General features: G+C 48.6%; 7 protein-coding genes across 7 annotated transcripts; 3 read left to right on the top strand and 4 right to left on the bottom strand.

Annotated features, from left to right (window-relative positions):
- Positions 1-2,259: 2,259 nt before the first annotated feature.
- On the bottom strand, positions 2,260-3,066 carry BDV14DRAFT_193031 (uncharacterized protein; the record flags this gene model as incomplete). The annotated part of the gene is made up of 4 exons (XM_073771711.1): positions 2,260-2,450; positions 2,520-2,637; positions 2,676-2,997; positions 3,047-3,066. The coding sequence occupies 4 exons, from the start codon at positions 3,064-3,066 to the stop codon at positions 2,260-2,262; spliced, it is 651 nt and encodes a 216-aa protein (XP_073623324.1).
- A 565-nt stretch (positions 3,067-3,631) lies between these two features.
- Positions 3,632-5,939, top strand: BDV14DRAFT_182813 (uncharacterized protein). The gene is made up of 5 exons (XM_073770288.1): positions 3,632-4,051; positions 4,108-4,340; positions 4,397-4,607; positions 4,654-4,839; positions 4,911-5,939. The coding sequence occupies exons 1-5, from the start codon at positions 3,733-3,735 to the stop codon at positions 5,204-5,206; spliced, it is 1,245 nt and encodes a 414-aa protein (XP_073623323.1). The 5' UTR covers positions 3,632-3,732; the 3' UTR covers positions 5,207-5,939.
- Positions 5,940-6,766: 827 nt separating this feature from the next.
- BDV14DRAFT_204777 (ankyrin repeat-containing domain protein) lies at positions 6,767-11,489 on the bottom strand (the record flags this gene model as incomplete). Its single annotated transcript, XM_073774592.1, has 5 exons — positions 6,767-10,020; positions 10,077-10,089; positions 10,145-10,178; positions 10,237-10,462; positions 10,508-11,489. The coding sequence occupies 5 exons, from the start codon at positions 11,487-11,489 to the stop codon at positions 6,767-6,769; spliced, it is 4,509 nt and encodes a 1,502-aa protein (XP_073623322.1).
- A 1,244-nt stretch (positions 11,490-12,733) lies between these two features.
- BDV14DRAFT_204776 (uncharacterized protein) lies at positions 12,734-13,534 on the bottom strand (the record flags this gene model as incomplete). The annotated part of the gene is made up of 1 exon (XM_073774591.1): positions 12,734-13,534. One exon carries the CDS (start codon positions 13,532-13,534, stop codon positions 12,734-12,736), a length of 801 nt encoding a protein of 266 aa, XP_073623321.1.
- Positions 13,535-16,105: 2,571 nt separating this feature from the next.
- Positions 16,106-19,327, bottom strand: BDV14DRAFT_182803 (uncharacterized protein). The gene is made up of 5 exons (XM_073770287.1): positions 18,799-19,327; positions 18,607-18,733; positions 18,017-18,559; positions 17,606-17,969; positions 16,106-17,552 (listed from the first exon to the last, which is right to left on the bottom strand). Exons 1-5 carry the CDS (start codon positions 19,245-19,247, stop codon positions 16,117-16,119), a joined length of 2,919 nt encoding a protein of 972 aa, XP_073623320.1. The 5' UTR covers positions 19,248-19,327; the 3' UTR covers positions 16,106-16,116.
- Positions 19,328-21,382: 2,055 nt separating this feature from the next.
- Positions 21,383-22,470, top strand: BDV14DRAFT_193028 (polysaccharide deacetylase family protein; the record flags this gene model as incomplete). The annotated part of the gene is made up of 4 exons (XM_073771710.1): positions 21,383-21,488; positions 21,569-21,845; positions 21,906-22,310; positions 22,374-22,470. The coding sequence occupies 4 exons, from the start codon at positions 21,383-21,385 to the stop codon at positions 22,468-22,470; spliced, it is 885 nt and encodes a 294-aa protein (XP_073623319.1).
- A 1,239-nt stretch (positions 22,471-23,709) lies between these two features.
- On the top strand, positions 23,710-25,459 carry BDV14DRAFT_193027 (galactose mutarotase-like domain-containing protein; the record flags this gene model as incomplete). Its single annotated transcript, XM_073771709.1, has 4 exons — positions 23,710-23,947; positions 23,990-24,249; positions 24,299-25,372; positions 25,430-25,459. 4 exons carry the CDS (start codon positions 23,710-23,712, stop codon positions 25,457-25,459), a joined length of 1,602 nt encoding a protein of 533 aa, XP_073623318.1.
- Positions 25,460-25,746: the final 287 nt, after the last annotated feature.

Here is a 25,746-nt window from a genome sequence, read left to right as displayed (position 1 = left end):
TTTCTTCGAGAGGCTCTCACGTATTCTGCATTTCAAAGGATCTGGTGTATCAAACACAGGCAATGTCGAAAGTGCACGGAAATTTCAAAACGAGTCATAGCTTGCCAAGTGATTTAATTACTACGCTAACCGTATAGGCAGTAGCCCCACCTTTAAGGGTTTGGCAAAAATACTTTTTCTGGGTGGGCAGGGTGGTTGTGCAAGGCAGTGTAACGATATCTGGCAGGGCTCCGACACCTCCGCCCCGGGCAAATGAGGCAGGTCTACCAGGCCTGCGTGAGACCCATCATGGACTATGCGTCGACGGTTTGGCACAACCCCCTCAGGGACAAGAGGCACCTCAAAGTGCTTGACACAGTACAGAGGTCAGCCCTAATCCGAATTCTGTCTGCATTCCGAACAGTCGCAATCACCACCATGGAAGTGGAAACATACACGCTACCAACGCACCTGCGACTCAAACAGAGGGCACAGAGTGTTATCGCGAGCCTGGGCACGCCCCCTAGAGACCACCCAGTTCAGGAGGTATTATCAAGAGCTCGGAGGCGGCGTGATAACGTTGGATCCAAGCCCCGGTTCCCGCTGGCAGAATCATTGAAAACCATGAGGCTGGAACATCTAGACGGACTAGAAACAATCGACCCGAAACCACTGACCCCGTGGAAATCGCCAAGCTTTATGGAAATTGACATTGAACCAGACCGGGAGAAAGCAAAAGACAAAGCCACTGCCATACAGACGTCATGGAACATGGTAGTCTTTTCGGATGCATCGGGGCAGAACAACCACCTTGGCGCAGCGGCAGTAATGCTGGACCACAACCAAGAAGTACTAGAATCTCGACAACTCTCAGTGGGCTTGATGGGAAGCTGGCCAGTCTATGCTGCGGAGCTGATAGGCATCTTCAACGCCATCAGCCCCGTGCTTAAAATATCAAGCCTGTGACCAAGAGCTCCAGCAACTCCAGGACAAGAACCAGCAACAATCCTCTGCGACAGCATGTCAGCACTACAGGCAATCAGGAACCCTCGCAATAAATCAGGCCAGCGGATTATCCACGCCAATCTACAGGCAGCCTCAGAATTGAGATCGCGAGGCATTTCCCTCCGCCCCCAATGGATTCCCGGACACTGCGATGACCCTGGAAATGAGGCAGCAGACAAGCTAGCCAAAATGGCAGTGGGTCCGGATAGAATGCACCCGTTCAGCCGCCTCGTCTCACAAGAAAAGCTGGCCATCCGAAAGCAGATCCTCAAGGAGTGGGAACAGGAGTGGAAGACATCCAAAAAGGGTAGCCACCTTCGGCGGATCGACCCAAAGCTGCCAGCCATCCGCACCCGACGATTATACGACCCGTTGCCACGAAACCGTGTCTATCTACTTACCCAGCTGCGGGCTGGCCACTGTTGGTTAGCGCCGTATGGCAAGCTCCATGGACACCGAGAAGACGATAAATGCGAATGTGGAGCAACAGAAACTGTTATTCATGTTATGCTCGACTGCCCGAAACTAAAAACACCGCGCCAGAAACTACGGCGAGAAATTGGGGAAGCATTTGGTGACATACCAGCCATGCTAGGAGGGCAAGGTGAAACCAGCCACGTGAAGGCTGTACTGGATTTTGCAGAAGCATCTTAAAGGTTTCGTAGCCGCGGACCAAGGGGCCCGCAAAGACAGAACCAAAGGCAAACGGCCACCACTGGCCCCTAGGCGAGGCTTAAAGTTCGCCCGTAAGAAATGGGATCATGTACAACAGAGATAAAAGGGAAGATATATAGTTGTAGGTAGCCTGCATATCGCTTTTATACGCGAGGGGTCAGGGTAAATGAAATCATCCATCCATCCATCCATCCAATGTAACGATATGCTGGGTAATGGATGACTTTCCCATTGCTATCGCAAGCGCCTATTCCACTACGAGTTCCGCAGATAGAGGCCTTCGGGATCTCTTGTTAGCACATCTTCGGAACATATCAATGACTTGTTGAAGAATGACGATTTCAGGCAAGTCTTAAAGGAAACTCTGGGCTTCGCGGCTGACCTTGTACAGAGCCAAGATCATCCAGCACGGTAACTTATCAGTGCCCTAGCTGCTCTATGGATTGGAGCCTACAGAGTTCTGCGAAGGACAAGTATTGCCTGTTATGTTCATACAGTGTTGACTGGAGACGCAATGTTAAAAAGTGATATTTGGGCTCTTATCGAAAGGTTTTTTTTTTTTTTTTTGTAAAAACATATGAACATGCTACCAATTCATTATCAAGGACCACCAGCGATTGTAGTAAGCAAAAGTTTACCCAAGGTGGGCTGTTGCTGCAGAAGTATCTCGAACTTTCTGTTGCGCAGAAATAATCGGATGTGCCTAGCAGCGTAATGACACAACATTCTGATTAGATTCTCGCACAGTCCAGTGCCCGCGCGGAGGGCAAGGTCAAACAATCGAACAATATCTTCAATCCGATTTTAGCATAATGGGAAAGCATGCAGGAGATGCAACAGCTTGATAAGGCAGATGTCACGCAGCTCCTGCAGTTCATATTTTGCTGCAAAAATATGAAGACGAGCATGGGTGAGAAGAATTCCGGTATAATCCGCCATAGGATTACAGCTTCCTTGCGATCCCTCAGATGGGCATGGCTGGATCCGCCGCACAAGGTAGTCCGCAATTGTTCCACCGTCTCTGTGTCTTGAAAGAGGTTTCCTCCTAAAACGAGTACATGGGCCTGCTCCGCCTTTTCTCGTCCACCAGAAGTCAGACCGGGCGGTGGGGTGTCACCGGGAGGTGTAATAGAGTAGTCTCCAGTGTACAAGTACTGACAGACAAGACTAACTATATGCTTATCCGTGTCCTTATTTAGGATAGATTCATCACCGGCAAAATTATCGATATCGCTGTCGAACCAGGGCGACGAATGTGATTTAAGTATATCACTGTGAATGAAAACTTCTTCACAATCAGTGCCGACGATGAATCTCAGAAGCTTAGACAGAAATACTCTGCGCCATTATCAGTTATATCTCATCCAGGAAATTAACCCATCCTTACCGGTTGTTGCATAGAGTCATGATTAGAGCCAAGAGGAGCAGAATTCTCTCTGATGAGTAGTTACACTAGGACCAAACTGCTTTATTTAATGGGTTACGAGTTGTTTAGTTCACAGACAAATATCAGCTCCATGAGGCTGGATGCGGACTGATTGGTCGGAGGTCTCGATCGCTGAACGAAGATGCATTGGGTGCGTAAACTAAGGACCTGTGAAATTCCGCTTCGGGTTAGTTATTCTGTTAAGGGGATAGCCGCCCTGTACGCCGTATTGTTATCACCGCCTCTGAGTAACTAAAGAACCAACCTCGCTGTTCCGACCCGTAGACCCCGGCACGGCGCCTACGAATGGACCTGCGAATCCGCGGCAGATTGTGGTCTGCAAGCGATTTATTCTATATCTGACAGAGGCATAGAATCGAGAAACTTCATTATTCTATTCAGAATTCTCACTTGCGCAGCGTATTACTTAATAGTCCGGAGTAGTGAGTCAAAAGGGCAGGCGGTACCGGAAGGCAGCATGTTCCGCCACACGATTTGCAGTGTTGGCTTTGGAGTTCCACATTTCATTCTATCAGCAACTCCACCTCCACTGCTCTCCAACTAATCCAGCATATCTTCTAAAGATGTCTTTCATCTAAAACTATTTCAAGCTCTTCTCTATCTGAACTACCGGTAGTGCCCTGAAGATGGCGAAAAGATCCGCCGACTCCTCTTCTGTCTCAAGCTCTGAAGCTTCGAATGCCAAAAAAGCAAAGCTTGTTCCTTCACCTTCTCGCTCGCCACCAGCAAGCAGTGATGCTATTCATAAAGCGGAGCCCAGTCCAGCTTGCCCTGGCACAGTGAAAACCAGACCCTCTGCAAATCTAGAAAGACTTCCCTCTGACTCGGAAGCATTTGCTGCGTTTGCCAAATTAAGAGCGGACAAGAGTCTTTCTGATGAGGAGGCATTCCTTGAGTTATTAACGTGCTATGATTTATCACTTGCGACATTATCCAGAATATCAGGTAATAAGACCTACACAACCCCGGACGACAAACACATCTAGCTTACACTGTTGCAGCGCAGAAGTTGGAGGTGTCTTTCTCAAATATCACATACAAACAAGTTGCACCATATGTCTGGCTGGACCCTGGTGCTGCTGGGGTTGATATGCTGGAGCTTGAGGTCTTTCGCTCACGTATCCCTAATCGTCTTTTTCAAGAAATACTAGCCGACCTAAGTCTAGCTGAGAAGCAGTACGGACCGATGCTGACTCATGACAACGAAGGGGCACGCTCAAGGTTCCTCTCCTTCGTGAGTAACGGCGCGCTTTCAAGTTCTTTTAGTCAAACAATACTAATATGGAGCAGTTGTTCAATAGGATAGTCGGCCTCTTTGGTAGTGCTATTACCAATAAACCTGAAGGGTTGCTAGAGTGCAAATTCTCCAGAAGAGGCCGCATTGAGCATCACTTTGTCTCTGTTGGATCGATCAGTATTGTATTCATTGAAGTAAAGAGAGAACTCAGTACTGGCAAAGCGCGCTTGGATGTCATAGGCCAGGTGCTAGCTGAATGCGCTAGTGAGTTTCAGTACTGTGGTGAGTTATTTCTGCTCACATTTTTAAGCCTGCGATTATGCCAATCAGAAGGAGGGGCACTGGGCCCCGATACTCGCTGTGCTGTGTGATGGTGCCAATTTCGAATTCTTCGTGATGGACTCCGCAGACAAAGTGATATTTACTTCGGGTTGGAGAGAAGGCCTACTGATAGGAGCCGAGAGTAAGTCTAGGTTTCTCATGTCGGTGAAGAAAAGTAAGTAGCCTGTGTCTTTTTCCATACTCTGGCATTATGGAATGCGAATGGATATTGGCTCACTCCAATAGCTACCGAACGCCTTTTTGATTGGTTTATAATGGCATATATCAACGGCATTCGATCACTTGCGCATCTTTCTGCCCGTCGGTCTGAAGTGAAAAAGCGGAAGTCTACAGATCAGTGGACGAATGCTCTCTCTTCTGCTGAAAACGCTCTGTGGCTTCTCAGACAGGCAGATAACTATGCAGAGGAGCGTGAGTGGAGAAAGGCCGAAACCACGGCAAACGACGGGGTAGAAGTGCTGAAAAAGAGGTTGGAAATGCTTATAACCAAAGCTATTTTCTATAATCATGCTAACCTCTAATTTTGACAGTGTCTTTGAATTGCCATCCAAGACAACTGACCATGATGAACTCACCAGTGGATGTGATTGGCCCGTATGTCTGGAAAAGAGTCTGTTCGAAAGTGGCTGGGATACGACATTCAGATGAACCGAGGCTCGGAGACACATCTTACAACTTGACAATTGCCCCTAGAATTATTTCCCACTTTTAGAACGACTCAAGCATGCTCCTGTATTCAATATCCGGGCGATATCGCCGTATTACCACGAGACCATCTCACTGCTAGCCTGGTATCCATATAAGTCTCGTCCAAGTTCATGGGTGGTTGCCAATGCAGAACTAAGGAAGCCAATGTTCAATAATACCTGCTAGGAAGCCACTGATGAGATTCTGATAGCTTGATGGCTAAGAGGCTAAATTATTGTTCCAGTACACACGGTTTTATCCAGGCTCTCTGATCCAGTCAAGTAGTGTTCACGAGGCAGCTGGCTCTCACTGTTACCGGGATCATCATTGTTGCCTGAGTACTCACTGTCGAGTTTCGGGTTGCTGTTGGAGTCACCGTTAGACTATTGTCTGGAAATTCTCGCCCATAGCGGAGCTAGCATTGATTCTTCGTGATGCCCAACTGGTCAGAAGCAAAACATCTTAGTCAATAGCTTAAGGCTTTGCGCAAGACCGGCTGCGAAAGGAAAACTTGGGTTCTCCGCCCCCAAAACATTTGCTGGATAAATCATGGGTCCTGTATGCTAGGTTTATAGTTCTGTTTCGCATATTCAATAATTGAGCACCAGAAGTCATTAGCCCAAAGTTTCGTGTCCGTTATGGTTGCAAAGCGATGGTATCTGATGCCAGTTGACAGACTCAAGGCCGCTGCAGACTTTCGAAGGCTTGGGTCGTACGTCCACTATGAGTCAATGGACCCAAGTCAACCGACCTCAATCTTTCGGCCTGAGACCATATTTAGTTTCACCACCCTGAGCCGACCGAACAAGTGAACTTGCCATTGAGAAAAGCCAAGATAAATGACTAGGAGTGGAATCTGGTCGCAGGTGGAATCTGAGGGAATGACTGTTGAACGAACGCCAAACACCAGGGCTGGTTGATGATGACTAACGGTGCTAGGTGGGTGCCTCCAAAGTTACGGGGGTGCAAAGACAGCCGTTTCTGGCGTCAAAAGCCATCATTTTCGGCATCGAATTCATAGGTCCTCATATTCTAGATGTAAACCCTGAAGCACTAGCGCCTTCAGCGTGGCGCTTACTAGTCTCTATTGGATGGCATCTGACGACGCCCCAATTCAGCGCTTCAGCACCTTTGGACTCCGTTTATTGTAAACCTCATGCCCGTTCTCACTGCTCTAGACTCTGATGAGTTGCTTATTCTTAAGGACAGTTGGGAGTATCTTAGGTGGCTAAGGGGTGTTTCTCGGCGTTTTGGAACACTTCTGTATTCTATTGCAGAAACTCCGGTTCAGTTATCAATGAAGCAATGAAGGGAAATGGTTTGGGGTCAGATCGACAGAAGCTGGCTTTACATTGTTTCTCAGGAAAAGGGCTCTTCTATTAAGTACAAGAGTGTTAACAAAAGCTCTGCAAGGTCTCCAAAGTCTGCTTCCATCTGTTGCGGGCAGGCCCAAATGGTGATCTCTCTTTATTAGCTTCCTTCAATGCATAATCAAGGGGAGACTTTCCACTGTAATCTGTGGAATGCAGATCTAGTAGATTTCGTTCATCGAGGAATGCTGCAACCTCCAAGCTTAGTGATCCGCTAATGGCCCCATAGTGTACGATGCTTTTCCCGCCTTTGTCCTTCTTTGAGAGATCGAGGCCGTAGTCAGACAAGGCTTCCAAAACCCCAGGCTCCATTGTGTGGTGGCAAACTGCGAGATGTCCTAGGTTCCTGCCGTCAGGAGCATTCCAAAGAGCATTAGCACCATGCTCCAGAAGAAGCTGGCAGGTTTCTACTCGATCTCCAAACTTGAATGTGCTTAGATAGGTGCTTAGTGGGGTGTGCCCGTTGTTGTCAGTACATTCCACCTTGGCGCCGTATGACAATAGTAAAATCACCGTGTCACTCGGGGCAAAGGCATCCTGCAGGTAATGATGGAGTAGGGTGCGGCCTTTGGTGTCCACATCAAGGCAGTAACCTCTGGCCGAATCTTCGTCTCTGCTGAATATTGTTCGGACAGTTTCGCAGCTTCCCGCTCGAATGGCAGAATGCAACGCACTAAGGCCTTGATAATCGATAGTGTCAATAGCACAGTCTCTATCCAGCAAGTCATCAACTATAGAAGAGGCGTTTGCTGCGCAGGCAAGATGCAAAATGGACTCGCCCTTGCCATTACAGGCGGAAACATCAGCCCCCATATCAAGTAATTTAGACACAATGACGGCTGCACTGGGATATCTATATCTCACAAGATGCAGGAGACAGTCACGTTGTATGTTTTCGGGATTCACTTCGATTGTGGGGCTTTTAAGTAGGGCATTGACTACGCCCAACCGCTGCTCCTCGACATATCTCAAGATATTGTCCGCCTCCTCCGATTCGTAATCCGAGATATGATCCTGCACAACCTCGACATGCCACCTGTCATCGGTCCAAGCATCATCGTTAGGCAGTAAAATCCGGTGCATTGATGTCTTGCGGTCTCTCCGTTCATCTAGAAGACCTCTGCGGATGGCAACGTGTAATGGCGTGTCTAGACAGTAACATCGTGCGTTCGGATCAGCACCTTTCCTTAAAAGGTACTCTGTCATCCTACTATGCCCCGCACAAGCTGCAAAATGGAGCGGCGTAAGGCCAACGGGGTCATGATCATCTTCCCTTAATGCAATAGGTGGTAGGCCTGCCTTTATACAGATGGGGTAGGGGTTGTTCTTGCTGAACTTTCTTTGTACTCCCATGTTGATGTCAGCACCTGCTTCAAGGAGTAGGTCGACGAGCCCATCGTTTCCTTCGGCAACCGCGTAATGAAGAGGCGTCATATTCTGTACGTCACACAGGCGAAAATTGACACCGTATGAGAGGAGCAATTGCACAGCCTCGGTACACTCTTTTTTTGAGGCAGTTATGGTCACATGCAATGCATTGCGATCCATATTGTCAAAGGCATTTGGATTTGCGGCACTGCTAAGAAGGCCTTTCAGGGCTCCTAGATTCACACTCCTAGCAGCAACAAGAAGAGGGGTTCCGCCCGCGCTATTTTTAGCTTCAACTTGTGACCCTAAATTGACAAGGAATCCCACGAAGCCTTCGCTAGCCTGGATGGCAGCGTAATGCAACGGACTCTCGAACTCGGCGTTCCGTGCATTCACATCAAGGCCCTCATTGAATAGAACTTCGACTGCCTGCCGCTGCCCATTTTTAACTGCCCAGTGTAGGGCAGTCTGACCACAGCTGTCTGCCACACCTGGGTCTGCTCCTTCTCTGATGAGTTCCCTGATTTGGTCGATAATCCCAAAATATGCTGCGACATGCAAGCCTGTTACGCGCTCTGGCCTAGACAAACAACCAACGGAGAACTTATCTGAGAGGGTCAGGACGTAAACAGTGTTGACCAAGTTCATAGCGTTTCGCAGAAACCCAGCGACCAGTCCTCTAATTTGGGGGTATCCTTCCCTTGCATGCTCACCCCAATAACGGGCAGCATAATTATAAAGAGGATTTAACTCAAGCCGTTCATGATATTCTATCCAAGTGTGAGCAAATGGGACCGAAAATCGGTCAAAGCTCAGATAGTTGATCAAAACTGCGGCCATGTATCGATTGGCTTCGGGGAACCATAATGTCCAGCATTTCTCGAAGTATTCTGATGCTGTGTAATGGACCAACTGAATAATCGCAACTTTTTCGCTGAAAGTGACCAACCCAGCACACACCTCAACTATCACGGATAAAGGAGGGATATTTCGCTCATCGAGCTCTGATGAACCGTCTGAAACCGCAAGCGCGTGCTGTAGCTCTGGAATACGAATTGGCCTGTGCGACCGGGTGATCCACGATAGCACCTGGAGTGCAAGCTTTTTATAGTTTCTAGACTGACTAGTGATTCTCGTCATAATATTCTCATATGCATCGTTGTAGGCCATGGAACCCGCTGGCAGATCTTCTAGCGTTCTTGAGACATTTGCGACGGTTGTTTGTCGACGCAAGATATCCAGATGTAGTTGCGCGAGCAAAAACCTATTAGCATCATCAGTATCATCTTGACATGTTTTGAACTGTTCTACTTGCATTCCATCAGTTGTCTTCATAACTGTATCGGTTATCTTCCGTTCCAAACCATCTGCTTCCCGAATCCAAGTCTCGAACGTCAGAATCTCACTGTTGATGAATCTGCGCACGTCGTCCTCGGTGGCACGTATGTCGCGCCGAATACTTCCTCTTCTTTCAAAGCTCTCCACTATCCCAGAGATCGGCCTTGACGTTACAGCAATATTCGCACAAACGGTGTCTTGAATGTGGAATAGCTCTGTAACGATCTTTGATCGAACGCCATCAGAGACTGGAATTTCGTCCAATCCATCAAGAACAATAAATGTCCTTGAGAAGCGCTTTATGACCTTGCACAATGTGTCGCGGACCTCGTCCAAGGAGGGCCGCGTTCTTTTCTGGGTATGGTATTCGTAGAGCCTTGTCACCTCATCCGGAACTGGGTTCGGGATCAGTTGTTTTAGGAGCCCCCGAAGCAGGTCTGAAATGAGACAGTTGTGCTTCAGTTGTGCTTGGGAACTAAGGAAAGTAAACGCGATGCCAACTCTTTTCTCGTCTTGGAAGAGACGATGTAAGTGGTCAACCATAACAGAGGCAATTATGGTTTTTCCGGCACCTGGAATTTGTCGACCTTAATTGACCGCTAGTATTCTGCTTCAACGCCGAACTTACTATTAGTCAGCGCCTGCTCGGTCATTACCTATATCTTTTCTATTTCCTATTCTAGTTAGTTAGCTTACCCCTATTTTGACTGTATTTAGTGCAGTATTGTAGCTAGATTGAATGAATCAGACCTTCATATTCTTCGGGTGGTGTACCAAATATTACGTACGTGGCGAAGTTCGACAGAATTCCAGGGCAGAACAAGAGTTGCCGCGGCCTGGTCAGCCATTCGTTGAATTCCGCCGACTCGAGAAACCAGCCACCAGTTTCTGGGGCCCGCCGACTTAAATGATCACTAAGTTGAAGTCCGTGGTCAATATCCGTGAACCAGTTCAGGATTGTGTTATATTCTTGCGTTTTCAGTTTTGATTCCACGCTTCGAACCGCCGTTTCCACTATATATCGTCAGCGATATACTAACAAAGCGTCTAATAGCTGACCATCTGATAGAATTTCCGCCATCCTTTTTTCCGCATTGGACTTGCGAGGGGAGAGGTGAGACAGAAGGTCTTTGGTATAAAGAGCAGCCGTCAACGCAGCATATCCTTGCCATTGATCGTTCTTGTGACTATCCGAGTAATCACAAATACCACGAATAACTGCACATGGGAAATGATTCATTAAACCGGCCGCTTCCATCTCAAAACATAAAATGTCTTTTTCTTTGGAAAGCTTGTCACGAATCACAGCATTCTTCATCACTTGGTTTCCTGAAGCAATTGTGCCGTAATGGATGGCGATGTCTTCAAATTGGGACCTTTCTCGCCTCAAGACCAAATTCATCTGGTCATTCACACACCCGTTATCGCGGTCGCAAATACTGTCATGCGTAAGATCAGGTTTGAATAGAAGGTCAGTTGCTAAATTGGGCCTGCTGTACTTCTGTCGCAACCGTGGATTCTCGGAGAGAATGGCATTGAGCCTTTCTTCGATCTTATGCCCTTTCAGCTCATATCGTGCTTCGATTCTAGTCATTGCGGCACGTAGCGCGAACGGAGGCTGATCAAGAACACCAGTGTAGACGAAAGCCTGATCTTGAACGGACTTTCCAAAGTCATATTGAAACACGCCGCTCATGCCGTCCTGGGGCGCACTGACTACTACGTCGCCAAGTCGAATGTCATGTTTTGTCGGCACGCCACCACCAATGCCGACCATCAATCCAATTCGAATGTTGGGGAAGCTGTGCAGCATATCCCGCGCAACGGCCGTCGCAGAGGTCGTACCGTGTCCACCTTTGGGCAAAACGGCGATAACAACGTTATGCTTGCCAATTCGCCCGAGAGTGTAATCGTTATTATCGCTTTGGGAGGCATCTACCGACACATCATCGTGCTCCTCATCGAGACATAATTGTGCCGCAGCATATTCGCATGGAAGAGCGCAGATCCAGCCAACCGTATAGTCGCTTGGACCGGTCATTTCGTCTTTTTTTGCCGATACTCAAGCTAGGGGTTGTGAGCTATTGTTACTGACCACCGAAAATTTGGCGTCAAGCGGAAAGGCGCTGGGTCGGAAAAGGTGCTGGCGAGCTGAAATGTGAGATATGTAAGTCACCTTCGATGCGGGGTAAGTCGGCTGCACGGTGAACTGCACTTCTTCGGCCATATAGACTAATGTCGCCTGGCCCAGAGCATTCTCGGGCGAGACATCTGCATGAATCAAGCTCAGCATTGAAGCTCGTTTCTCAACATCAGCCTCGATTTGCCAGAAAGTGGGCTATCGAAACCGATTTTCAGGAGCCGTGCAAGTGATGCATTGGGTGCGTAAACTCTGAAGCACTAGCGCCTTCAGCGCGGCGCAGGTTTCATATAACGTATCTATTGGAACAGACCTGACGCCCCATTTCAACGCTTCAACACCCTGCCCGACAGACCTTCAGCCTCAGAAGGCCAACAATCAAGTCTTGGAGATAAGATCGATGAGGCAAGTCCATCCAAGGGACAAGGACATCCTAAATAAGTATATCTCAGGACCATGATAGGGTATCTCCTACACCGCAAGCCACACGACCGATCTGGCCTAAAGCCCGGAAAGGAGATCTAACCGGGGTTATAAGCCCAAATCAAACCTAGGCTTGTGGTCTGACCACCCGCAAGGTCAGAGGGGGCAGCGCAAAGGTCTGAGGTGGTAGGCCCAGACACTGAAGACTTGGGTAGTAAGACTTGCAGCGTAGGCCTATTGACGTAGCACCCGAAACGCCAGACCCTGCGCCCCCGACCAGGCCGGTCGTACGACCAGCACAGACGGAAGACCGCCAAATGTTGTCTACGGGAGGTGCAAGACCCAGACGGTCGTCAGCCTACATTGTTACGGCCTGTCTGGCCAGCCGACCACCCCAGTGTTTCTGGAGTCTTCACAATTCCACTTCGCGTGCGATTGACCTTATTGTGTCTTCGTCCATCGTAAGCTCCCCCCCGAAATTCATAAAGATTGTATTCGTGTCATCTTCAATTGCCGCCTCGGAACACTGTGCCGGAGTAAGTTTCCGCAGGTTCTTATCATAGAATGTGGCCTGCCGGTCTCTCGCCTCCTTCCTTGCCAGTTGTTCCACCTGCGACGGGTTGGTCCGATCATCAACGCGGACCTCATAAGCCATCCTCCAACGTCCGTTCTCATTTTGGACCCGGAACACGCGACAGACGCGACAAGGTGCCGAGTTACCACTAGATCCTTCCAAAACTCATAAGGACAGTGAAACTACCGTCGTCAATCGCGGCGCGAATGCAGTCATTAACGGCAACTTTGCGTAGTCGACCATTGTAAAAGCGCGCATATTGGCTGGGATCTCGAGCATATCGTTCGGCGATGATCTGCGCCTCAGCGAGTTGAGTAGGGCTCACAGTGACCATATCCATCTTTTTCCATGTCTGTCGCTCGTAGACATAGAATATGACTGTGACCCTCCGCTCCGGTGGCACATCACTGGAAAGACCCACATGCATGCTTCCGGGGCGAAGAGGATCAGGAACTTCTAAGGTTGGTCTTCCCGGATCCTCTTCCACTGCCTGGTCTGCCGGTTCTTCCAGCACAGGAACATCAAATAGTAGATCCTCCACCTCCTGCCTTTCAATTGCCTGGCGCTGAGCCTGTTCTGGATTGGGTAGATCCGCTCTGTGTCGTTCGGTCTCCTGTTGAGAAAGCCCCGATTTAGCAACACCCGCCGCGGTCTCACCCCCAACACCATCCAGATTATCAACAGTGGCCGGCTTCAATTCAGGAAGTTCCTGCATTCCAATATTGTCGGGAATCACACTTTCATCACCCAGCTGGCTTCCCTTTTCCCGTAATCTTGTAATCAGGCTCGGCAAGTCAGCGGGGAGCTCAGTCACAGGCCGGGGGGCATGATCCTCCCTGGCCCCAGGTGTTTGTAGCTGAGTAAGAACATCTGCGCGTTCCCGAGCTACTCGATCTTCTTGGTGGACTTCTTCACCCGCTTCCGCGATGAGCTCAGTTCCATCCACCATTTGCTCTCCTGCTATTCCTTCCTAAGCCTCAGCTGGTAATGGTCCTCCAAAAATATGTTCGCGGTGCTCCGGCTCGTTGACTGGACGGGTTATTTCCTGCTCCGCGTGCTCTGCAATCGGTTGCAACGGACCCAGACCAGACCGTTGCTCAGCGCTTGGCTCCGAGTTTGTGATGCCGCCCTCGGCAATCGATTGGCCTTGAGCGGCAAGTGGTTTTGTAGTCGCTTTGCGGTTGCCTTTCTGTGTAGCATCATACGGTTTCCATGTTGTATCCCTACTCTTTTTTCGCGAGGCTGGCGGCGTAGTGCTTGACTGGCGGGATAATGTAGTTGGCATTCCAAGGCGATCTTGCAATAAACTATAACTGCCCAGCAACTAGTATACGGGATTATAGGATTAAGTTTAATATGGAACTTTTTAAATCCCTTCAGGATAATGTACAGGATTGGGGTATGTTTCTCTAGTTTAACTGTTTTAAGCCTTACTAATCCCTGTATAATAGATCCAGATAAGTATCTGCTAATTAAGACCTATAATTAGACTTATACACAGCTATTAGAACTTAACTTTAATGCTGAAAACCCTCTAGAAACCGCCAGGGATAATACAGATTATTTATTTATCCCATTTTATATAACTTATCTTGAGCTATAATCTAGGATTAAAGCTTATATTTAGTAAGGTTCTCAGCTAATTCTTAAGTTATTTAAAGCACCTACAGGTACTTTTAATTAGGACCCACAGCATATTCTAGAAGGAATTAAAGAGGTGGAGTATAATAAAGAGCTAGGTAAAAATTCTTGACTGCTCTATGTCTTATAAGTATCTGCAATCCCTTGTACAAAAGGGAAAGAAGTTAAAAGTAAAAAAAAAACCTTTATCATGCCTTTATCAGAACTCTGTCCTAGAACTAATCAGCCTCATGGCAATGCCTGGAGCTGTGGATCATGCTTTGCAACAACATCTTGTACAAGGCCTTGTACAGAACTTCGCCCTATTAAGCCTTGTCCAGAACCCCGCCATACAGAACCTCGCCGTACTGAGATAGAAGTAATTGACTTGCTTGATTCTTCGCCTCCCAGCTCTCCGTCTCCGCAAAAAGCCATTCATGTCTTTGCTACACCACCTAAGCAATTATTAACCCAGGAATGATTCAAGCATTACAACCGTACGGAAGGAGCTGAGGATTATCGGCAGGAATCAATTACTTGTACAAGAACTGTTGGCATTCAGGGAACAACTGTGAATGTCCATTTTTACTTATTAGTACGGAAGCGGCTTAATGGTATCCTGAAGCCTTTATCTTGTGATCTTCTTGGTATGTTTATTTATAATTACAAATAGAATATGAGGACCTGTGGATTCGACGCCGAAAATAACAGCTACTGAGGCCGTAAACGGCCGCATTTCCACCTGTATCTCTGTAGGCGGCGAGCCACTGTTTTTCTGTTCCCACATGCTTTGCACCTTTCTTCAGCACCCGCCAAGTATTCTAGTTCCCTCTTAACCTGATATTAATGAGCGGCTCAGCGAGCTTTAGTCTATCCCAACTCATGACCAAATCAACGTCGAAGGACGTATACAAGGGCAGACTCTGCTAGGAGCCCCAGGCTTCATCGCTGGAGTTATAGGGCTTGCACCAGCCAGATATTACAACGGCTACTATCAATACCGCAGTTACCGCGCTGTTAACAGCTTTGACATTCGCCGCGTAGCAAGCAATGCCAACAAAGACTCTCTGTGAACATATCCGCCCAGGACAAACGCCAGCAATGCAATGGTTTAAGGAACAGGCAAAGAAAGCCCGGAGAAGGGCTAAACAGACCGGTACAGAGGAAGACCACGAGGAAGAGCAGGCTGCCAGACATCGCGTGAATAGGGAAACCAGCAAGCTCTCACAGGGCTTGTATAGGGAGCAGGTAGAGGCGGGCGACAACAAGTATTAGCGAGATTTGATGGCTTGCGCGGTGGGCAAGAATCCAAGGGCCCGCACAATATTAACACCAGCCCTAACAGCACCAGATGGAACTGAAATTAACACCCCGGAGGGGAAGGAGGAGCTCTTTCAAAGCGCCCTCTTCTCACCAGTCACAGAGACCGAGGAATCCCCACAAGGGATCGCGGAATACCAATATCAACAATCCTTTGATGCTCTGCCGATCTCTTGAGGTAGAGGTGCGGCGGGCAGTCTTCAACGCCGCGACAAAGAAGGCCCCATGTCCAGATAACTTATCAATCTGGTACTAGAGGAACCTCCCGCTGATTAAGGCTCAGCAAATCTGAATGCCTGCCTACAGGTAGGATACTCCCTATAACACTTCCACGCCTTTCCTATAGTGGCATTGCAGAAGCCAGGCAAGAGTAACTACTCTGATCTGAAAAGGGATACAGTACATATGCCTGATAGCGGATACGCTGGCTAAATTAGCAGAGAGGTTTAGGCGTGGAACGCGTGGTTTGGTTTGCTTCTGTATTGCTTACCTATCTATTCCATGTATCTAAAATACTCTGGCGGCGTTGCCTACCGTTAGATAGGGACCTTCACCGGCAATCGGCACTGGGCTGACAGATCCGTGTATGAATTAATCATCATCAGCATCATCACCATTCTCTTCCTCTGATAACACAACGCCAATCTTCCGGACCTGTATGGCATAGTCTGGATCAACAACATTCTTCCTAAGAACTTCATCCATACGCTTTTCCCAGGACTCCTTAAGAAAAACACCCATGCTGACGCCCAGTTCATCATATATCTGATCGAATTCCAGCATCAATTCATCTAGCCGCGCTATCGAGGCAAAATCCTCCTCGCGGATCTCGGAAATCTCTTCAGAATCCAATCGCTCGACCTTCTCACGGTATCGTCTATGGCATGTATGAGTCATGCCGAGTCTCTCGAATGTGAAAAAACGAATCGCGGCGGAGACAGTCACCCTATTTGCGCTTGTTCCTGTTAATCTGTAAACAATCTCCCAAGACTTGATGATATAGTGGGGATACGGAATCTCCTCATAGAAAGACTTGAGTAGCCTGAGCAATGGTGTACACCCGCCTTCCGAACACGCGCAGAGGCAGTTGTCGCGCGGATTGTTCAGGAGCAAGGTAGATAGAACTCCCCCGCAGCCGAGGCTCGCTATTTCATCCACAGAACAGCATTCCCTTGACAGTGTTCCATCTCTTTTTCTGCAGTACCTCCAAATTCTGTCTGAGCTGCAATATACCATATTCCAGACGGCCAGGTGCAAGCTAAACTCCTCCGCAAACACAAATATGGCAGGATAGCCTCCGATGGACGGCTGATAAGGGTCTGCCCCTTTTATGACCATCCAGTGCGCGAGCTCTACACACAATTCTATCGACCTATTTCCCCAATCACTGATATCTATGAATGGCACATTCTCATGACCTCCATATTGTGCTAGGTCCGTAAATCCAGCTGCGTACAGCATCTCGGCCGCAGGGATAGCACCCAGGATGGCGCTGTATACGGAATAATCATCCCCAGCTAAACCTGATATGGTAATGACACCACACTGAACTAGGGCATTATAGACCTTTTGGGAACGGTTGTCCAGAAGCGCAGCCGTTGGTAGTCCTAGGGCACGTATGGCTCGTGCCGGAAGATATTTGAGGGCCAATTCATGAAGCCTGCGCCGGTTTGAAGCTAATAGACAGATTACTCTTTCCAGAAATTGTAAATTTCCAGATTCCACGGCATCTCTCAGGTAGGATAACGGAACACCGGCCGTATTTTCGAGCAACAGAGAAGCAGATTCGAACTCCAGTGCACGACATGCTACCGAAAAGCAAGCTCTTACTGGCTCGGGATCTTGGGGCGGAGATTTGAGCAGAAGCGCCATTCCGGAGGTCCAACCTATACAAGAAACCAGAAGTGTTTCAAATTTCCCTGTATGTGTATCGCTGATCGATGTGAACTTTGCTTGTAGCAGGCATTCGCGAAGGGCCTCTTCCGACTTTATCAGTATAGCCATTTCTATTGGCGAGATCTGGATATCTTGCCGCAACATCTTATTAGCTAGCTTTCTGGCTTAACGATAGAGCACCAACCTTCAAATGCGTTATTTCGAACCAGAGTTTGTACGGCTTGTGTTGTCTGATACTTGCACGCAGCGCGGACAGAGCTTGGAATCCCTCGCCCACTAATAGGGTCCTCTATAATCCGTAGAGGGCTTCCTGATCTGAGCAGTCTTTGTTGCATGTTAATTACAGCCGGGTGAACCAAGTGCCACGGATCCGTAAAGGCCGCAGTATGCCAGTTAAATATATCCAAAGCTGTGTTACCTTGGATGGTTTGTTCCGCCACAGGAACGCCCATTTCAATCAATGCGAATACAAGTTCTTGAAGCTTCTCAACAATCACAGGGCCCCAAGGCCCTCTGCAAGAGGGAATTTTCAACATACATGCCACCCCCTGGGACCATATTAGCTCCCAAGCCGTAATCGAGGACTTCAACTTACATGTAGTAGTGTACTGCCGTCAGCGAGGCGATCGGTCGGCGCTACAACCCTTCTACGGTACATCTGTAAAAGAGACTGTTGTAGATCTTCCATTTTCTGCGGCAAATCAAAATAACCAGCATCGCCGGCCTTCTTCAGCAGTGCAAAAGCTGGGGAGTTGTCCCCAACCACACAATGGAATTGCATAGCTGGGCTTATGGAGAGTGCACCAGCACCCCTTGCAACTGTCAGCATAAAGCCGACCGATAGGCCCAGTAACCTATTGCAAAACGCATATTTTGCTGAAATGGCAACTTTTTGATGGCCATCAAGATACAGGGGGCAGCTCCGCTTATGCATACCACACACAGAGATGGAAACCGATGATGCGCAATATGAGTGCTTGCGGCAGGTGCAGTAGTTTGTCGTTGGTTGAGAAGAGGAGACTGCCGGAACTCGTTTATTCTCCCATGCGGTATTAATGACCGCTTGCTGTTCGCAGAGGTTGGTTAGGGTCTGTGGTTCCAGTATTTTATGATAGGTTGGTCGGTTCGTCGAACTCCCCTATCGACTATAAGTAACTGCATATAGAAGTGACTGGTGCACTATACCCCGTGAATAAGCGATTGCATTTGGTTCAGCTCGACCCTGTTCGATATTCTCGTGCTGTGAAGGCTGTTGGAGGTGGTTGTTGAGATAACTTTCTGGATCAGCGTGTGTTGTCTGGAGATAAGAGCACTAGATTAAGTACTTTAGCAACAAAGGTGTCTTTAATAATTTCAGCAATAGATCACAAAACAAACCTGTTGAGCAGCTGGAGTGAGAGGTTCAAATTCTCCTGGAGGCCGGAAGTAGATTCGGCAAGCGTGACCAAGGTTTCTTTCCGAAACGGGTACAATATTCTTCTCAAGCGGAGCCAGTCGTGCTTTCTGACGAAAGGTGTAGTCTCGGTTGACTTGCACCGTTCTAGTATGCTGCTGAGGCGGCGACATGCTTCTTCACAGGATACCAACTGTAGGACCACAAGCTCTCGGTAGCTTGCGGACGGCAGGCCAAGATCATGCTCGGGGGAAATAAAGCTGCGAATGACCACTAAGGTTCTCTGAAGACCCTCTAATCTGGTAGTAAAATCATTGATCTCGTCATCGTAACTCTTCCATGGCCCATAATAGGCGATAAGGCCCTGGCATACTGTCACTCCGAGCGAGACTACCCCGACCACACCACCGCTTATAGAGATAGGGTCAGTCATAGTCAAAAGGAAATAGTACGGACTGAAAGAGATGAGATATTGATTCGAAAATCGCGAAACTCATCGAAAGTTAATCAGAGGGTCAGACAGAGATCGTTCTTTTTTTGGGTGGAGGGCGGGGTCTTCGGCTTCGCCATGCGTGCTGAAACTCAGCCTTGTCGTGGGCGTCTGGCTACAGGCGTTCATTGGCTCCACGTCAACAAGGCTGTGTCGCGGTTTTCATACAATATTTGAACGAGCTGCAGGCGCTTCTAATATGAGCCCGTTGAGGTATCTGCGTACCTATGGCTCTTAAAAGTTTCCAACAGCCCTACAGAAACAACAAGCCCGTTGTTCATCGCCAGCTCAACAGCCCTCTGGACGCCGTCAACAGGTGCAACATGATCAAGAAGCATCTGCAAAATATCAGTCCGACCTTGTTTTACAGCCTCCTTAAGAGCTGTTCTTCTCTCCTTTACTGGCCCTGATGCATTGATAACTGCTCCATGGACAAGAAGCTTGTAGGCAATGTCTATGTACAGGTGTGTAAGAATATTGATATCATGCAATGTGAGCATCTGTCAGCGCTGGACGTTGCGGCCACTGGAGGCAATCCCCCATCATGCACCGTTTCCTTAGCTCATTCCCATGGGACAAAGGTCCTATTCGCCGAGATTTGTTGGTGGCAATACAGTATGATCACATCACTATGGCCTCGAAGAGATCTTGCTAGACGCCATGGCAGGCGCGACAGCGACACCGAAAATCTCATTCGCAGTGCACAACACTCAAAGAACGACGCATTTCCACGGCGCGGAGGTTTCTCAACGAGGAGCGCTACACACACATCCTTTTGGCCTAATTGAGAAGGGGTTTTAGCTTCAAAAGAATTAAGACGTGATGCAAATCAGAATACATAGCAGAAAACCAAAGCCGCTATCAGTATATCACACAAAAAAACAATGAATTACAGGCCAGTAATAATCATAGTTATTGTCACTACGGTCAACAGGCTTAGTCTTACGACTCAAATGAGTTCTCTGACTGGCTAGAGTTGGCGCTGGCCCAGTAAGACAATCTGGGGCCGACAAGCGAGCTATAGAGTTAGCAATTCGCCGCCTGGCGCGCTTTCGGGGTGGCTGTGAAGTTGGATTAGGTACTCCGTAGTACTGGCTCATTTTGGGCGTCATCGTGGAGAATTTTTAATTCCTTATCATCATCCTCCCCCTTCAATTTCTCTCGGAGATTATACTCGTAGTCATGCTGGATGAGAGATCGCATGGATTACTAGTCATCACGGTCGAGACCTAGTAGGCGAATGAAATGAGAGTGGGCTTCAGATCTTAGAGGCTGCGTACAGCCGTCTGCCACCATGTCTGCGGTAGTGATCTGCTTGATTAGGAGGAGAGAGGGTCAGAACAACGAGGTCAGTTCTTATATACTCGGTGGAGCCGGCGGCCGGTGATGATGATACCGCGTATCAGGCGGTTATACCGGAAAAAAAAAGCAAAACTAACCATAACAGGGAATTCACAGGTCCTTGCTTTACAAGATAGAGATCTAATCACTAATTCACTGGGCAAGGGGAAACTCCCGCGAATATATTTTGGTATCTCAACTGGGTGATAAGAACAATGTCACCCTTCTAGTTGGATCTTGGCCTGTGCATCTGTGCTAGATACTATCAGAAATGCAGCAGCAGCCCTCGTATCTCCGCCGAAACAAGGGGAAATGGCCGTAAAATAGAAACCGAGCAAGTAACCGTCAACCGTACTCGGACCTCGGCGAGGTGAAGGACCTCGACGATCATCCAATGCTTATCTGCAAGACCCCCATACGATAACTTTATCATTGTTAATGACCTCTCTCTACAATTCTTGTTATCCACAGATCAATATAGAGTAAAGGGATTACCTAACGGGGAAGTGCCCCATACCTCCATGGAGCTACCGTGGCACTCGTACCCCTCTTCTATGGTGTTAATGGGGTAGAAAGCCCTCGGAGAGGAGAGGAGAGCCTACCAGTGCTGTCTACTTAAACCGTGGTAGACGCCGTGTGAACCCAGATCGAACGTTGACACTATCAAGAAAGAAAGCATCACCGAGATTACCCAGCCACTTCTCTACCCAACATATACCTCCTAAAACGCAGTTACAATGGGCAAAAAGAAAGTTCAAGTCTCATACTCTGTTGATGTTGACGCAGTAGCCGGCTGGCTTGGCTCGTATGGCGGGCAAGATTCCCCCAACGACATCAGTCGTGGTAAGCACCTGACTCATCTAGAAGAAAATAAACCGTCAAAGAACTCTCGTTAGAGTAGGTTCTTCTAACATTGAACCCAGGTATCTGGGCCGCAACGGTAGGCACAGAGCGCCTCCTCAAGCTCTTCGCCAAATACGATATCAAAACAACATGGTTTATTCCCGGCCACTCTCTGGAATTGTTCCCCGAGGAAATGGCTGCTGTGCGAGATGCCGGTCATGAAATTGGTCTGCATGGATACTCTCATGAGAACCCAGTCGACATGACTCCCGAGCAGCAGCGAGCTGTTCTTGACAAGACATTTAACCTGTTGAAAGAGTTCACGGGCAAGGCACCGAGGGGTAGTGTTGCACCTTGGTGAGTGAACTAGCCCCCGCCACGCCATGGCTTGTAATCTAATGATTCCTATGTATAAAGGTGGGAAACAAGCGCAGAAGGCGCCCAACTACTCCTTGACTACGGCGTCGAATACGACCACAGCATGAGCCACCACGACTGCCAAGTATACTACCTGCGCACAGGCGACACCTGGACAAAGATCGACTACTCCAAGAACGCAGAAGAGTGGATGAAGCCACTGGTCAAGGGCACCGTAAGCAACCTCGTCGAAATCCCCGGAAGCTGGTACCTGGACGATCTACCGCCCATGATGTTCATCAAGGACGCACCGAATAGTCATGGGTTTGTAAGTCCACATGATATTGAACAGCTGTGGAAGGATCAGTTTGATTACTTTTATCGCGAGTATGACGAGTTTGTGTTTCCGATTTCGATCCATCCGGATGTTTCGGGGAGACCGCAGGTTGTGCTTATGCATGAGAGGTGAGTTCTATGGAATACCCGCTTGGTAGTCTTTGAATTGGTCTGCAGTGCTGATTGAGATAGACTTATTGAATACTTCAAGTCGCATGAGGGAGTGGAGTTTGCCCCTATGGAGAAGGTGTGCGACGACTTTAAGGCGAAGAATCCGTTGCCTGTTTGAACTAGTTGAGGGCCCGAACTACCTCAGTGATTGGTTGAGGCAGGATTAAAACTGGACTGGAAACTGGGGAAAAGATGTATTGAATCTCAATTTATATCAGACGAAGTGTTCGAACACATACAAGACTGCTCTTGATAGGGACGGTCAGAAATCAAGTTGACACAGAAACGCAAGGACTTGTTCCACGCCTCGGAATAATACTCGGTAGTATATACAAACCTTAGAATAGCCATTTTCTAATTTCTTTGGCGAGGCTCTGGGATATTGGAAACCCGAAGCCTGGTTGCACCTTCCTTCTCACCCTCTCTCGTATCTGCTGAACTATGCTCAATTTTTTGATTTATCCAAAGCTCGCCGACTTTCATCTACCAGTACAGGGCACGCTGACGGTCCAAAAAACCATTGCTGAGCCGAGTCTGTCATTGAGGTTACCTCTGGCCAAGCAAGCAGTTGACTGCAACCTTTTTCGGCCAGTCGCGCGACGCACGAGGGCTATGCGCAGGAAACAGGAGGTCTAGTATCCAAACTAACAGGGCACATGTGTGCGGATGACGAGTCAAAACATACCGAGACTTTGCTGGCTTTGAAGTAATGTAGGTTAGGACGAGCGGATGGAAGTGGTGCTCCAAAAAGGCCCCTTTGACCGAAGGTGCTATAGGTCGTCAGCTGGTCATGGACAACATCGTATTCGGGGTATTCCATACGAGCTTCCTGCCAACACCGGCATATGGCATTCAGTGCTAGTCCGGGGAAATGTGGGTGGCCACGGCGCGCTAAACATCGTCACGAAAGAACTTGACAGGGATCGGGTGTTCTTGCGAACGTCCTGCAGAAACAGTTTACATAGACTGGCGAATCAACAAATTCCCACACGAACTGACGCACTGAGCTTGGTTCAGCCACTCCAAGGATTGCAAATGCTTGGTGCTGTCGTGATTTTTGCGCTTGGATAGCGGTGGAAAGGGAGCACTAATATATGCGCGACATGTTATTCCTCCAATAGGCTGATCTTCGCTTGTGATTGGCACTCTTTTTCCTGAACATGTGCAACTATGAGCCTGACTCGTACTGGTTAATTTATTTTCTAGAAGAGAAGGGGTGAGATCGGCTGGAGCGTTTCGTGACAATGTTGTGCCGATGGGAAGGAGTTTGGGATATAAATTGGCTTTTCGCTGTTGAGATTTTCCATTCTCCAGCTACCAAGCAACAGAAATACGAACTCTTGGAAGCACAGTGAAAATGCGTTTTTGGGCAGCAGTACTTACAGCGGCCGCCGTCGGCGCCCTGAGTGTCGAAGAAACAGACGACGGCATTGTCGTTGATGTGGAAGGGGACGACGGCTTCATCGTGACAATCGACAGCACCGGCTCAATCTCTTCGCTCCAGTATCGAGACACCGAGTATCAGTACTCTGGGACATTGAGTCACATTGCGTCTGGACTTGGAAGCGATGCCTCTACCTCTTACACCACTCAAGGTTCGTCTCACTTCTTTTGTTTGCCATTGTCTAACCAAATAGGTGATTACGCCGTTGTCGCCGCTACAATCAGCGACGAGGACTTTGATTTGACGCACTATTACGTCTTTCAGGATGGTCTTAGCGCAATGTACATGGGGACAAATGCTCTTGTGCAGCCTAGTGTGGGTGAACTGCGCTACATTGCCCGACTGACAGGTCTTCCGGAGGCCTACAAGGAGGGTGATGTCTCTTCCACAGCTGATGGTGAAGTCATTGAAGGGAGCGATGTATACCTGGTAGACGGCGAGACTCGGAGCAAGGTAATACTCACCTCCTACTAACACCTTATGACTCGCGCTGACAATACAGTTCTATTCTTCCCAACGCTTCATCGATGACGACGTCTACTGCGCCTATGCGTCAGACGAATCGGTCCACGCCTGCTGGGTATCTGACGTCTACTCCCGCGAAAAGTCCTCTGGCGGTCCGTTCTTCCGCGATATCGACCTGAACAGTGGCAGCGACTACCACTCGGTGACCTTCTACATGAACTCGGGCCACGTGCAGACAGAGGACAAACGCACGGGGTTCTACGGTCCTTACATTCTCTCCTTCACTGGATCTTCCATTCCATCATGGTCCGACTTCGACGTCTCCTTCTTCGAGGACCTCGATCTCGACGGATACGTTGGTTCTTCTGGCCGCGGTGTCGTGACTGGAACTGTTAGCGGGACATCAGACTCCAAGCCTGCAATCGTGCACTTCTACAACGACGATTACCAGTCTTGGGCGAACACCTCTGAGGGCTCATTTACTTCCCCTGACCTCGCTGAGGGCTCTTACACCCTAGCCTTGTACCAAGACGAACTATTGGCAGGAACAACAACCGTCGACGTAACAGCCGGCGCAACAGCCACAGCCTCCGTCTCCGCAACAAACGATATCATCACCGCCGACCGCACAACAATCTTCCAAATCGGCGAGTATGACGGCACGCCTTCCGGCCTCCTAAATGCGGACCTACAGCTCCGCATGCACCCGTCCGATGATAGAATGGCGGACTGGAACCCTACCCCCTTCGTCGTGGGAACAAACTCAGACTCGGACTTCCCCATGGCCATTTTCGCAGATGTGAACAATAACTTTGAGATCCAGTTCTCTCTTGACGAGGCCGTTGATGCGGACACCGTCACCGTGCGCGTTGCGACGACACTTGCTTACGCAGGTGGTCGTCCCCAGGTTACGCTGAATGAATCGGAGGGTGATGCGCCTGATGCGCCGACGGACATTGATTCCAGGGGTGTGACGAGGGGTGCATACCGGGGTTATGGAGAAGTCTACATCTTTGATTTCGATGCGAGCGCCCTGGTCGAGGGAGATAACTCTGTTTATATTGCGATTATTTCGGGGAGTAGCGGGGAGGAGTTTTTAAGTCCGAATGTGGTGAGTCTTTGGTCTTTTCATTTTGACTTTCTCCTGGACTAGACTGACATGTTTTAGGTTATTGATGCTATTGAGCTATATTATTGAGCTCAGCTGGGTTAATGATACTTGATTGGTACAGGTACGCTACCCAGTGTCCTTAATTAGGGCTTGAAGCTGTACCCGACATAATCAACCTTCGGACTCGCCACAGACAATGTCACTTGGAGCACGAACGATCATTGGAAATCTGCGAAGACACCAATTATGGTTCTGCTTTTCTGCTGTTTAATTCGTGATCAGACTAAAAACGGCCACATTACTTGATCACCGCACCATCATAGGCCCACCTCTTCCTCCCTTCACAACCTCCACATGTATAGAGTAAAACGTCG

This window comes from Aspergillus stella-maris, assembly GCF_047715825.1.
Source record: "Aspergillus stella-maris strain CBS 113639 unplaced genomic scaffold BDV14scaffold_81, whole genome shotgun sequence".
In the NCBI taxonomy this organism is placed as follows: domain Eukaryota; kingdom Fungi; phylum Ascomycota; class Eurotiomycetes; order Eurotiales; family Aspergillaceae; genus Aspergillus; species Aspergillus stella-maris.
The sequence above is the reverse complement of the archived record's forward strand: the minus strand, read 5'-3'. Positions and strand labels throughout refer to the sequence as shown.